Source organism: Betta splendens, chromosome 24 (genome assembly GCF_900634795.4).
Source record: "Betta splendens chromosome 24, fBetSpl5.4, whole genome shotgun sequence".
Lineage (NCBI taxonomy): Eukaryota > Metazoa > Chordata > Actinopteri > Anabantiformes > Osphronemidae > Betta > Betta splendens.
Window position 1 is genome coordinate 13,745,162 of NC_040901.2, and position 14,186 is coordinate 13,759,347.

Sequence of the window (14,186 nt, forward strand, 5' to 3'; positions counted from 1 at the left end):
GTCTGGAGTAAAAACACCGGGTCAGGTTCTGTGCTACTCCGGTACAGCATCTTTGCCTCATCTTGTGCAAAGGCTCTTCTTTACCAAAAGAGATTAAAGGATATGCCTGGTGATAGGACTGTTCTGTGGAGCACATGGCCTTGAAATAAAGAACAAACCAAAAGTCTCATTGCTGACATGCTTTCTGAAAACAGAAGGAGGTTGGAGGGAAGAAGACCAGCATTATCCTGCAGAAGCTTGACCCTGACACTCCGTACCACATCACCGTGGCAGCTGTGTATTCCACTGGCGTCAGCAGAGACATTTCTGGGGAAGGAAGGACCAGTAAGACATGACTACAAACATTACAAAGAGGATGTAGTACGATTCTTATAATTAATTTGATGATATAGTACATTTTGCTGATACACAACAAAACTACTAGGAGCGATAGGACATGAAGGAAGAAGTAGAAGAAGAAGGGAAAATGGATGTAATGACTAAAAGTAGTTTACCTCTAACATGTTTGTGTTCTGTCAGATCCTCTGGGTGGAGTTAGAAACTTACAGGTGTTGAACCCGACCATGACCACCCTGAACGTGCGCTGGGAGCCCGCCGAGGGTCGAGTGAAGGAGTACAAAGTCATTTACCTTCCTGTCGCCGGTGGAGCTGAGAGCATGGTAGGACTGGTAGGACAGCAACCGCCTCATGTCGGCCGCCACTGAACCTAAGGCCCTGTCCTTCAGCCTCAGCTGCTGTTTTTAAATCACTGCATCTACTCAAATATCCACATTATTTGTAGCTGCAGGCTGCCTCTGATTTGGGTCATTTTTTGTTGAACCTAGGAAACAGTGTCAGCAGGTACAACCACCACCGTCCTGCGAGGCCTGCAGCCAGACACGCTGTACAATGTCTCCCTGGTGCCAGTCTACGCTGATGGAGATGGAAAGACAATGTCTGAAAATGGAAAGACAAGTAAGAGCACAAACATTTACCCTGCCTGTTACTAACGGCAAATCACAGAATGTCTGCTGTGAATTATTCATCAGCTTTTTTATTTCTCTTTTGCTACAGACAATACGTTAAATATTTAAAAGAAATTTTCCTACTGATGTGCGAGGATGCATCTAAAATACTATAAAAGGTTCAGGGTGTATTCAACTTGTGGTTGTGTGCAGGAGCCCTGGGAGGAGTGAAGAACCTGAGAGTTACCAACCCCACCATGACCTCTCTGACTGTGGACTGGGAACCGGCTGACGGTGCAGTTCGGCTCTATAAAGTCTTCTTTCTGCCAGCGGCGGGTGGTCGAGAAGAAATGGCGAGTCTTTGGCAGACAAGATGTAGCAGGTCATGGCTATAAGCATCTCTGAATGACTTTTACCTTCTGTAAACAGGAGCAGGTTCCTGCAGGCACCACTTCCACCGTCCTGAGGAACCTGACACCCGACACATTGTACACCGTGTCTGTGTTACCCGTGTACCCTGCCAGAGAGGGGAAACGCCAGTCTGAGAACGGGAAGACATGTAGGTCGCTGAGCTGCTCAGGCCTAACGTCTTATGGTGGAACAGGTAATAACCATTGTTTTCATCCTCCCAGTGCCTTTGGGTGGCGTTGGCAACATGAAGGTGACCAACCCCACTATCACCACGCTCACTGTGACCTGGAATCCTGCCGACGGCAACGTTCAGGGCTACAAAGTGATTTACGTTCCTGCAGATGGAGGACTGGAAGTTGTGGTAAGACTGTCTCACTCTCCACTTCTAGTGGATAAACTACACATACAACGAACTAAATCAGATGTAAAAGACAATTAAATTACAGTAAGTCTTTATATAATCTGTTATAATTTATAAAAGACAGAAATTAGATAAACACAACATAATTACACTTAATGATTCAATACATACAACAAAGTAAAGATCAGAAAACCTAATCTAACTTAAGTGTTGAGACTTGGGCGGATTTAAGTGAAGTCAAGTTGAAACCACAAACTAACTAAGTGAACAGTTTTAGATTTCTGCCTGACGGCTTTGAAAGCTCATCTGTGAAACGGTCCACTAATATCAGATATCTAAGCTTTACTGCCTTGCAGATCATAGACTGTGGGAGCTGCTCTCTCTGTTCCTTCTTTTCTTTCTGGCACTGGATGAACATTTGCTCATTTTCTAAATGTCTCTCATTTTGCAACAGATGTTAATAAAATCCTCTGACTTTGTTTGAACCACTGCTCTTTTAAAGAAGTTTAAAACTCAAAGCCCTCGCCGGGGACTTAGTGATGTCATGATTTTGACAAGATAATCCCTCCATGCAGTTACGGCACAATAGCATCTGAATCTTTTGGCAGAGGGCATTCGTCTGTTGCATTGCTTGTTTGTGGGGCTTGTGTTTCTGGAATGCAGCTTGCACAGAATTATGTGCAAATCCCTTTAATTAGACGCCTGCCGTCAGCGTTCAACGAGGTTCACAGTGCAGGAGCTGTACAATAACACATCTGAGTGTCTGACTGATGATCTGGCTGCTGCTTTTAACTGCAATTAGTGTCATAATACAATTTATTTTACAGAAAGTATTTGACTTTAGTGCCAGTGGGTTTTCAAGTGGTTTTATATGTTGCTTCTTCAGTTAGGGAAGAAAATGGCAGGAAAAAGTGGAATTATTATATTTATATTTAGTTACACATTGATAGTGATTTGATTCAAAACCTGCTCGTTTGCACATCACGTTCAATAAAGCACCTGGGGAAAGTTTGAACTTTTGTCTGTAGGTCAAAGGTTAGCGCTGCTAGGACTTCATGGACTGCTGAGTTCACCAGATTTTCTTTGTAGGAGCAAGTGTCAGAGAGCACTACCAGGACTATGCTGGAGAAGCTTCTACCTGACACTCGCTACAGCATCACAGTTGTCCCCGTCTACGCCGAGGGGGACGGGCCCAGCCTGTCCGACAACGGGAAGACAAGTGAGTAGCTAGTGCGCGTGCTCATGTGTCATACGTTGGCCAGTTCAAGCAGGAACACTTGTGTACACTATGTTCAGTTTCACTGGTGGCAAATGAACACGTCTTTCTGCTTCGCATCTCTGCTCAGAGCCGCTGGGTTTTGCGAGGAACCTAAGGGTCACTGACCCCACCACCACTACTCTGAACGTCCGCTGGGAGCCCGCTGAGGGAAACGTCCGTGAATACATCGTGATCTGGGAGCCGTCTGCTGGAGGGGAGCAGGACGTTGTAAGACCATCGTAGACATTTTTACTGTGTGTTCTACGTGAATAGCTTCATCACGGTTCAGACTTCACAATCAAGTCATAGGAATAAAACAGCTACACTTGTTATACTTGAGGAAAAAGCCAAATATTGACTTATAAAAATTGCTGCGTAACACTGTAGCAATTTACATGTATTACCCTTAATGGAAAACACAGGCATGTGCAGTGAGCAGCTTCGTTTCCAAGACATCTGAGCTGCTTTCTATAACGCAATGACAATATCTGGAGGGGTCGATTTCATTAGCCTACGTCCCTATTTGATTTGGAAATATTTGGACTTATCTCAGGTAGAGAGCAGAATGGGCCTAACATTGGATTAAGTGGTGGAGAGCAGATTTAGCCGTGAAGATGTGGTCTTTTGGTTGCCAGTTTGGTGCTTTGCTAAAATCTAAGGTTTCTGCAGAAATCCATATTTATGTCTATGGTTCAACTGTTCCTGCTGCTGCGCTGAACAGACAGCTAGAAAACCAGGCTCACGGCACATTAACCCCTGATCATGCTCAGTCTGAGACTTTCTGCATCTGCCAAACTCCCTTTTTTAGGACTTGGCTTTTCTAACAGATCTCTAAATCTCTGAGGGGTTTGCACAATCCAAAGTTGATTCTTTTCTCTCCAACCAGGACCAGGTGACTGGAACCACCACCTCTACCGTTCTGAAGAACCTGGAGCCCAACACTGAGTACACTGTCACTGTGGTGCCTGTCTACCATGAGATGGAGGGCAAATCGCAGTCTGAAAAGGGAAAGACAAGTGAGTCAAAGACATATTTGAAGTTGCTGGAAAAATGCTCAACCTTGAGTCATTTTACTGATTGGGTTTCATATTTATGCCTCCAAAAACCTTAAGATTAGGGTTTAAAAGGAGAAAGTTCCGATTATTGTAAGGCCATTCATCTTTCATCACTCTCTGACTGTTCATAATGCATTAGTCAGAATCTAGACCTGGTCACGTTTGCTCATCTGCTGTAACCAAGCCAATCAAAATTAGAGCAGATTGATCTTAAACCCTTTCTAAGCACGTTTCCCTGCTGCCTCTCAGCTCCGTTGGGTGGAGTGAAGAACTTGCAGGTGATCGACCCGACTATTAACTCCTTGACCGTTCGCTGGGATCCTGCTGTGGGCAACGTCAAAAGCTACAAGGTCTTCTATGCAGCACAGCCAGGAGGAGAGGAACGCATGGTAGGAGCAGTTTTGATTTTACAGCTTCACATTGATCCAGGTTATATTTTAGTTGCAAGTTCTCAACCGCCTTATTACCATAGCTACAATTAACTGTAAACTTGCTGATAGAGGTTTGAACATTTTGTGGAACAGGAGGAGGTGTCGAGCACCTCCACCATCCTGAAGAACCTGGATTCCAACACATTGTACAACGTGGCGGTTGTTCCCGTCTACCCAGATGTGGAGGGCATACGGCAGACGGAGAAGGGAAAGACAAGTGAGTCAGTCATTCCAAACACCCAGCTCTTCTCCACATGGGCACCGTGTGAGTGCAGTGCTTGCATCTGTGAATTGTTCCAGAGCTGGAAGAAGTAATCTGATCCAAAAATAATCCCATGCTTTGTTTAGGATTGAACCACACGAACATTCTCCTTTACGTGTGAAGCAATTCTATACAGTCAGAGCTTCACATCAGCGTTTTTGTTAAATAGTTTTAAAATGAACCAGTGAATGTCTGCTTGGAAACTTCTGTAGCATCACATAATAACGGATAACATTTTAAAACTACTTTTAAGGAGACGAGCAGCACTTTGACGATTCATACACATGGGTCCATTCAGTGCCACATTCGCACCTCATCTCAGCCACGTGTCCATGCCACAGCATCACTTCTCATGTACTGTACACATTATAACTGACACTTGTGTGATTTACACTTTAGTAATTCATTTTTCAGATTATTGGCACTCATGCGGTGACTGCTTTGGGTTTTCCACATCCAAACAACTAATGTTTTATAGCTCTTATAAAGCTCCCTCTCTTTCTTTCATGTTATTGAAGTTTGCAGAATTTATTTATTTGCTGGATCTGTTTGTATTTGCATTTATTTTTAATTACAGCGCAGTACTTAACAGGAACATTTCACACACAGACACAGAGGAGGCACAGTTTTACACAAAGCAGTAAATAAAACGTAAATAAAATCCATCTTATAAATATTTGTGTGCTTAATATTATTTTAAGGGTACTGGAGACAGATGAACAAAACAAGGAGGTGCAGTATCTCCCACATGGTGAAAACATTAGACCCATTTTATCCCTTCATGATGCAGCAGTGAGGCTTATTTTGACAGGCTTTGTTCGCGTTGAGTGACACATGCTGCCCTATCACTGCAGCTGCTGCAACCTATTACAGGGTGTAATAACTTTAGACAATCAGGATTCACCGATTATAATTAGTTTCACTTTTAATATGCTTCAGTTTAAAGAAGTCTGCCTCGTACGTTCTTGATTTTTGACACTAATTCCTTCAGACGAAAGTGATGCTGTAAGAGCTTATTGCTGGCCGACACAGCATTACCACAACACAACATGACACATGCATGTACCTGTAACATAAGAGTTCCACAGGGTACAGACATGAACTGAAACCATTTGCTAGAAGATAATCATCAAAAACCTGGAAACACTTGGTCTTTTAAGACAGAAAAATATGAACATTTGTAGTTCACGTAATAGAGGCAACGGGTTTATTAACTTCCTAGAGTCTGAAACATCTGGACAGTCCTGATGTAGTAAAACCAACATCTGCTGTGCCCCGCAGTGTAAAGCAAATGCTACAGATTATCTGCAGCAGGAATTTAAGCCTCTGTGGAGAGAATAAAGTTTTAAAACCTAAAAAGCTCTTTAATGAGGATGTTTGGGCATCACAGAATGCCAGACAGTTTAGTCAGTCACAGGATGGACTGACCACTTTTCTCTGATTGATAGCATCCCTAATTTTGAGACATCTGCTTTCAGATGCTGTTTGAGAGACTGATGCACCTTTTGTCTTTAGAGCCTATGGGTGGAGTGAAGAATCTCCAGGTTACTGACCCCACCACCAACTCCCTGAGGGTTCGCTGGGACCCAGCTGAGGGTGACGTTAGGCAGTATCAGATCATCTACGTGCCAGCAGCTGGAGGAACCGATAGCATGGTCAATCCACACCCACAGGTTGATGGTTACTCTGGGAAACTGTAACGATAACTGACAATAAGATTTATTAATCAGCAAGGACAGTGCTAATTAAAATAAAAGATTAAAGATCTACATCCCTGTGAAAATGGAGTGGACCCCCTGATGAGAATATCTCTGCAGCCAAAGTTGATTAAACACAAAATTGTTTATTAAAATTCTACTGGGAAGTTTCTAAACTCGTTTCTATCTGCAGAATTACCATTAGTTCCAGGGTCAGACAACTGGAGGAAGATGCAGTTCTGTGTCCTTGGCTGACATTCTTTCACTGGAATCTTATTTTATTGTCTGGTCATTCACAGACTCAGGTATCTGGAATGTCGACCAACACGGTGCTGAGGGACCTGCGTCCAGACACCGAGTACAAAGTCACACTGGTGCCTATTTACGACGACATGGAGGGGAAACGCGCGTCAGAGAACGGAAAAACAAGTGAGCTCAGTCAGATCAGCTCAGCGGAGCCACAAAACATGTCTGAGCATTCTAAACAGTCAGGATACAGACGCCTAAATTCAGATCTGACTGAATATAAACTTTAATGTTGTGGCTCTATACTTGGTGTTTATCACCTCTCTCTTGACAGAGGCTCTGGGTGGAGTGAAAAACCTGCAGGTCACTGATCCCACCACAAACTCCCTCAAGGTGCGCTGGGAGCCCGCGGAGGGCAACGTCCGCCAGTATCGCATCATCTACGTCCCTGCATCAGGCGGCGCTGAAGACATGGTGAGAGTGACATTCTCACGTTTTAGAGATGCAAATGCACAGAATCTTTGACTGCATGTCATCAGACATTGAAATTTAAATTAACATTTAGATTCTTTTGCCATGCTTTAACTAATTCTGCGATGTTAAATATTTTTTGGGCTTGAGCAGGAACAGGTGTCCGGTGGCACTACCAACACTGTGCTCAGGAACCTGCTGTCCAACACGCTCTACACTGTCTCTGTGGTTCCAGTTTACCCAGAGGGAGATGGTCTGCGCCAGTCAGACAAAGGAAAGACACGTGAGTCCCAGACCTTCTGTGCAACGTGCACGCCGTTGGCTAAAGACATAGCCTGAAAGAACTTTGGACTTTTGGGAGTGTCAGTGTTGGCAGTAAGGACATTTTTGTAGACTGAAAGTGCCAAAGCTGTTTCTCCTTCGACAGCCTCTACACTTGCAACATCAAACACTTGAAGCTTGTTACAAAGTGACCTTCAGCACACTGTGTTTGGACCAGTAGAGCTGAAACGGTGCATTTGACTGATAAAGGTAGCAAACAGACCTCAGCCTAAAGATCCCCTTCCGTCTTTTGGGTCAGACCTTCATATCTGTAGACAAACAGTGCCTCGTAAGTGAACTCGCTGGAAAAACCTGCAAAACTGACAGAGTTTGCCAAAAACACTAAATCACAGAAAACCCTGAATTCCTCAGGAGCAGTCGACTGGAACAAAAGAAGAGCTAACGTGATTCCCTCTCAAAGTGATTAAGTCCAACAATGATGTAAAACACAGATAATGTGGAAATTTGGGACGTTGTCCTTTTTGTTTAGTGAACGTCCTGTTGTCGTTGACTGTGGGCCACACTTAGCAGAAGAGCATCATTGGATGTTTAATTGGGAAGCTGTGAAACCTATTTCTTGTGGCACTTTAGTGGGATAAATTAGCAATTTAAATCTTGACTGTTTTGGAAATTTTACATGTCCTCATTCAGATAAACTGCTGCGTGCTAGGTTGTAAGTCTGTTCTAAGCACATCTGCAGTGAGTTTAGGTTCAACCAGAACCACTTTCATTGGTTGTGAAGCATTAAATATGCTGCACAAACTGAATGCTTGCACATCTTGTGCATCTTCTACATCTCTCATCATCTGGGTGTGGTCCAAAGTGGTCAGCTCTGGTACACATTCATCCATTCAGTCACATTTAGCCTAATAAATACAATGGATGTAGGAAAAGTCTTTGAATGGGGCTCAAGTTGGCTCGACCCAGGACCACGCTGTGCCAGCAGGGCAGACCTACTGCTCGCCTAATGAACCAGAGCATGAGTGACTGCAGCGTTACAGTCGGAGCTGTGTGGTCACAGTGGACCTGTGTATTTATGACTCAGAGAGGTCTTCGGCTGTGGTTATGATTGGTTTGTAGCATTAAATGACACAATAAATCATCCGTGAGGGCGGCAGTTTTATCTGTGTTTGTCTACCTACTGCAGCTAGTTCTCATTATTGGGTAAAGCTCCAGAAACCCACAGGCTAGATACCGTACATCTGGTTCTGTTTGAAGAGGAAGTTAAGGGCTTTTGCATAAACTCTAAACTGGGCTACTACACATTCTCCACATAGATCCAGACTCCTGCTGCCCTCAGCGCTTCAGCTCTACCTTAGATTTTCTTGTTTTCATTTATAGTGTGAATCAAAATGAGAGCAAAGCAGACCGTTTGTTGGTTCACTGAGCAGTTACAGGTCTGTGACTGAAGCCCTGGTCCTCAGCGTGACAGCCTGCCCTGTCTTGTTGAGTACTCTGACATTTTAAACGGTGTAATCACTGTTTTTAGATCCTTTGGCATTAGTTGGTATTAAATCACCACACACGCCTTGATGCTTTACTCACTGACCTTTTCACACTCTGCAGTGCCACGCACACCACCCAGGAACATTCAGGTGTACAACCCCACTCCCAACAGCCTGAACGTGCGCTGGGAGCCCGCCACGGGCCAGGTTCAACAGTACAAGGTGGCTTATTCTCCGCTGACTGGATCCAGACCCGCAGAGTCGGTGAGTGACTGTCCCGAGGCTGCTCGATAGTAACGTTAGCTTAAAATCTGTCTGGAGGGCAGGATTGGCCGTTTTCCCTGACATCCGTGTCTCCGCTGACAAGAAGAGAGGATTAGAGCCCGTGAAAAACAACACTACGCAATAAACAGTTAGATGTTACTGCAAATCACTTTGTTGCCAAGGCTGCAGGTCAGTGCTTGTCAGTCGTTCCTTCAAGATCTTTATTGGAAATTACACTGGGTTAGAAGAAAAAAGAATTATCTCATGGCTCCAGCAAGTTTTGCATTGTTTGAATAAAGATAATGAAGATATGATTACTGATAAGCTTGCAGCTGATAAGTGTCATTTCTCAAGCTCAGTTTAACGCCTTCAGACAAACGTCCCAAAGCTCAAGCATTAGAAGTTTGAATCTCCTCCACTTAAATAAATCCGTTCAATCAAACGTCACTGGCTGTTGGCTACTCTACCAACAGATGACCTTTGTGACTCTCTTCAAATCTGCAAATTTGACGTAATTTAATTTATGTAAGAATGTTTGTCAATAAAACCTTCACAAATGAAGAGTAGGAATTAGTTTATGCAGTTGAGAATCAATCCACAATCAAATCTTCAGCTCAAGGCTGTGAACCGTGTTCACATATATCTCTTCTCCACATCACATTTAAATCAACGCAGGCTCATTGATTCCACAGAAGCAGGTGGTCCCACTCGTTTGGTGCCGTTTGTCTGATGTTCCACAGATGTTGTGATAATTATAGGAATGCTCTTAAATATGGAAATCATGACTTGTCAGCTCCATCAGCACTGATTTCATGCATTTGGATTAGAGGGAAATGATAAGGAACTGTAATGGAATGAGGTTGTTCTGATGATTAGAATGTGCTTTGATGGTGATATGAAGCTATCAGTGTTGTGTACTTTATTGTGTAGTCACAGTTTCCTCTGTTTATTTTTACTTCAGCTGTATTTTGCTTCAATTACCTTTGATTTTGTTTTAGTGTAGGAGGATGTGGGTTTGGCAAACGCACCGAGATGAGCTCAGAAACACAAAGATGCACTAACTATTACAAACACAGAATAATTGAGCTCAAAGTGGCTCATTTTCATTCATGCCCTAAGCTGCTCAAGCAACTGACCGAGGAATTAATTTTCCTATTGCTTCAGCCAAACAAACTACAAACAACAGTTAAGGTCTGTACCATCGATTTAAAGAATCATTACACGTCAACGTAATGTATCCTTTAAAAACCTCCTTGCTCCCAAAGGCAAAAGGCAGGGACTGAGCACACAGAGGACCTGGGATTCCTTGGCTTCACTAAACGCCGTTTTACAAGCGCTGAAGCGCATCGCCTTCAGGCAGTGACTGAATGAGTAAACCTCAACTATGACATGTTCATCGTGTTTTAGAAGGACGATGGCCAAATGCAGAGCTGACTTTACTGGAGGGATTGACCCCAGGCCTGTAGACGTCCTTGTCCCTGAGGAGCCCATTTACGCTTTACAGACCTCAGCTAGCACATACGCTCCTCATGATGTCACGGTGCTGATTCTGACTCTATGGCCCAAAAACCCAGGAAAAACATAAATGTTGTGATTGTCGCTGTGACAAACGATGTCTGCACTCAGCCTTGTTGTCAGAAAACACGCTGAGCTGCATGTTGGGTCCTGCTCACCGAGCCGCTGACAGAACCTGCACGCTCCAGCCGCATCCCAGCAAAAACTGTTTATGCGTCAGTCCACTTACCGAATGAACAATTGGTTTGGCATCTAACCTCCCAGGACTTTGTTAGTGTTAGAGGAAAGCTTTGGCAACAGGAAGCCTTGGAGATAACTGGCTGAGGGATCTGCACTGAGCTCATTATGTACATTATCACTGCCAATCTGTGACGCAGCGCACAAAAGCTAATTTGAATAGACAGAGCTTCCCCGCTGTGGCCGTCGTGAGCTTATCTATCATTCTGACCCTTTGGTTTCTTCCCCACAAAGGTGCTGGTTGCAGGGAACACTAATAACGCCTTCCTGGACAACCTCATCCCAAACACCCCCTACTCCATCACCGTCTCTGCGCTGTACGCTGACGGAGAGGGGCAGTCGGTGAAGGGCAACGGCAAAACACGTACGCCGACGCTTGGTACAGTCAGACCAGGCAACAGGTGGTGGCTCCATGTAAGCTAATGTATCACGCTGTGGTTGCAGTGCCGCGTGCCGGTCCCAGAAACATGCGCGTGTTCGACGCCACCACCAGCAGCCTCACCATCGGCTGGGACCACGCAGAGGGACCCGTCAGGCAGTACAGGATCGCCTACGCTCCTCTGACCGGAGATCCCGTCACCGAGTTCGTGAGTACAAACGCAGACCTAGCATGTATCCAGACAGAAGCTCAGCTGAACTTCCATTTCACCAAATCACTAAACAAGACCAACAATATTAACCAGCAATTTGAATCAAAGTTTCAGTTTTCCTTTTAAGGAAATTATTTATAAAGAAATGAACTCAATTGTTGTAGCCATAATAAAGCTCTAATTTTGTTTTGGATCAAGTCCCACCAATAATTTCTTTCTCTGAAGCTATGAGCTAAAGTCATGTTTTAGGATTCCCTCAGTCATTTCTTTTCTGAATCAGCGATTAGTGAGACTAATTACAGGCTCAGTTAAACAAACAGTGTAATTTGGGCCATAATAGCGATATTAATAGAGCTAAAAGATGTTGGATGTGTGGTGGTGGGCGGAGACGCCCCAGCTGTGTCTCCCTCTCTGCTCGTTAGCCAAACACCTGTGGTGCATGAGTCACATAACTACAGCAGAGATGCAGCGATGAAAGGATTTTTCCGCCGTGTGACTGACAGGAGATCTCGTAAGAATTTACAAATGTGTGCACTTTTTACAATTTAGCGTTTGTGACTAATGGAGAGCGTTTGATTTGGTGCACGGCTGCAATTTTGTGCTTCAGGACCCCGGCCAAATGATTCCTTCCTGCTTAGTAGTGATCTTTGCTACAGAAAAGGAAATAATGTTTCAGATCTGTGATTCACTTAGTTTTTAGGCCCTTCATCCATCATCAGAAAACATATTAACATCAGTGTGTTTGAAAGCAATGGGAACACATCACATGATGTCCGATGTCAACCACTGGAGTAACCTCAACGTAGACCCAGTCGGCCTGGCTGTACTGCTTTGTGATTCCCCAGTTTATCATCCAAAACCACTAAGAAGCCCTTAGACTGTAGGGGGTCCTCTACAAGTCCATTAAATGACAGAAATGAGTATTTGAGCGTTTGCCTTCGAGTCTCTGACACAGCTGCTGTTTCTGATCCTCAGACCATGGTTCCTGGAAACAGGAACAATGCCATGCTGCAGAGCCTGCACCCTGACACCCCATACAACATCACTGTAGAGGCCATGTACGCCGAGGGCTCTGGAGGCTCACTCAACGGGAATGGACGCACAGGTAAGAACAACACAAGCACAGGTCCAAGACAATGAAGCCTGCTGTGTCACAACTGATGAGATGAGTGAAGTACAGTAGACAGACAAGAGTGTCACTGTGTTCACTGCGTGTTCACTGCGTGTTCACTGTGTGTTCATTGCGTGTTCACTGCGTGTTCACACTAGTCAGCGAGACCCAGATGTAAACTTTCACATTACATATCATAAACCACACGAACAACGTTTCAGTTTATAGTTTATTGAGCTGCCACATTGTTTCACACTGTTGAATTTACCCGCTTCCATCTTCACAGTCGGACTGTTGAGTCCCAGAAACCTGCGTGTGTCTGATGAGTGGTACACGCGCTTCCGAGTGGCCTGGGACGCGGTGCCGGCTCCGGTCCAGGGATACAGGCTGATCTACTCTCCCGCAGGTTAGACAATGGACTAAACATTTTAAATATATTTTAAAAAATAAGAAATACTTTCAAGTATGTCAGTCGTGAAGTGTTTATGCCAGACCTTGGTTCCCATTTAGGAAACGTTTTACTGGACACAATATTCCTGTTCTGTTTCGTTTGCAGGCACAAACCAGGCCATTGATCTGTTTGTGGGAGACGTGACCTCATACACTCTGCACAACCTGCAGCCTGGAACCACCTACGATGTCAAAGTGATTGCTCAGTACACCGGCGGCATGAGTGCGCCACTCGCTGGACAGGGAACAACACGTACGTCCAGTCTAAGAAACCAAACAACATATTTTGTTTGCACAGCAGCAGAAACCTACGCTCTCATTTAGATTCTCTCTAGATGCTCTCACTTCAGGGCGTTGATTGATGGAGCTGAAACTTGTGACGAGGTTTAAATGTTTTCTTTTGTGTTCTCCACAGTCTATCTGAACGTCTCCAACATCGAGACCTACGACATTGACCACGACAAGTTCTGCATTAAGTGGACTCATCACAGAGCGGCAACGTCGTATCGAATCAAACTGAACCCCGTAGACCGTAAGTCCCTTCACGTCCCACCGTAGATGGAGCCACCTTTCCTTCCATTGACCTGTACAGCCTTTGGTTAACAGTTGCTGGGAAGCAGGTGAGGCTGGTTGCAGGCTCATCCAGTCTGGTGCTGTTCACCGCATTGTGAAGTTATATGCCGTCATTTTCCAGCCAGAACCCAGTGTGAAAGCGTCTGATTTATGCGTCTGAGCCGTCACAAACAGACGGTCTTATTTATTGATTGGATGCACACATCAAAGAGATGCCTGAAGGAATCACGTGATCAAATGATGTCATTCACATGGCCGCGGGTGCTTCAGATCTTCTCTGGGAACATTTAATGGACCGTGTTGGCTGTTGGCACCAGACTCTGTCTCTAGCTGCCTCTTTGTGATTATACCGTGAAGCAGGATGCAAGTTCTGGCTTGGCGCAAAAGCATCAGACCACCAAGCTCAATCTGGTTAATAATTACACATGGACACGGATTAGTGGTAAATAAGTAGAATAAAATCAGTGTTTAAACAATAGTTGTCATCAGCTGTTTGGGCTGTTGATGAGCTGGCAGGATGTGTGCCCTGGAGAGAGACAGATGG

The 14,186-nt window shown here is 44.6% G+C and overlaps 1 protein-coding gene across 7 annotated transcripts in view; it reads left to right on the forward strand.

The window, feature by feature from the left end:
* The window catches only part of col12a1b (collagen, type XII, alpha 1b), a 63,512-nt gene that overhangs the window by 29,929 nt on the left and 19,397 nt on the right, over positions 1–14,186 (forward strand). For 5 of the 7 annotated variants that reach the window (XM_055506298.1, XM_055506302.1, XM_055506297.1 and 2 more), the window contains 22 exons: positions 195–324; positions 520–668; positions 825–954; positions 1,158–1,297; positions 1,374–1,503; positions 1,577–1,716; positions 2,806–2,935; positions 3,063–3,202; positions 3,861–3,990; positions 4,279–4,418; positions 4,554–4,677; positions 6,238–6,377; positions 6,719–6,848; positions 7,000–7,139; positions 7,290–7,419; positions 9,024–9,166; positions 11,153–11,282; positions 11,363–11,505; positions 12,484–12,613; positions 12,906–13,025; positions 13,176–13,322; positions 13,485–13,601. In XM_055506298.1, the coding sequence (XP_055362273.1) occupies positions 195–324; positions 520–668; positions 825–954; positions 1,158–1,297; positions 1,374–1,503; positions 1,577–1,716; positions 2,806–2,935; positions 3,063–3,202; positions 3,861–3,990; positions 4,279–4,418; positions 4,554–4,677; positions 6,238–6,377; positions 6,719–6,848; positions 7,000–7,139; positions 7,290–7,419; positions 9,024–9,166; positions 11,153–11,282; positions 11,363–11,505; positions 12,484–12,613; positions 12,906–13,025; positions 13,176–13,322; positions 13,485–13,601 (2,953 nt within the window). The remainder of the gene's footprint in view (positions 1–194; positions 325–519; positions 669–824; positions 955–1,157; positions 1,298–1,373; positions 1,504–1,576; positions 1,717–2,805; positions 2,936–3,062; positions 3,203–3,860; positions 3,991–4,278; positions 4,419–4,553; positions 4,678–6,237; positions 6,378–6,718; positions 6,849–6,999; positions 7,140–7,289; positions 7,420–9,023; positions 9,167–11,152; positions 11,283–11,362; positions 11,506–12,483; positions 12,614–12,905; positions 13,026–13,175; positions 13,323–13,484; positions 13,602–14,186) is intronic. The other 2 variants (XM_055506300.1, XM_055506299.1) reach the window with 1 other exon arrangement.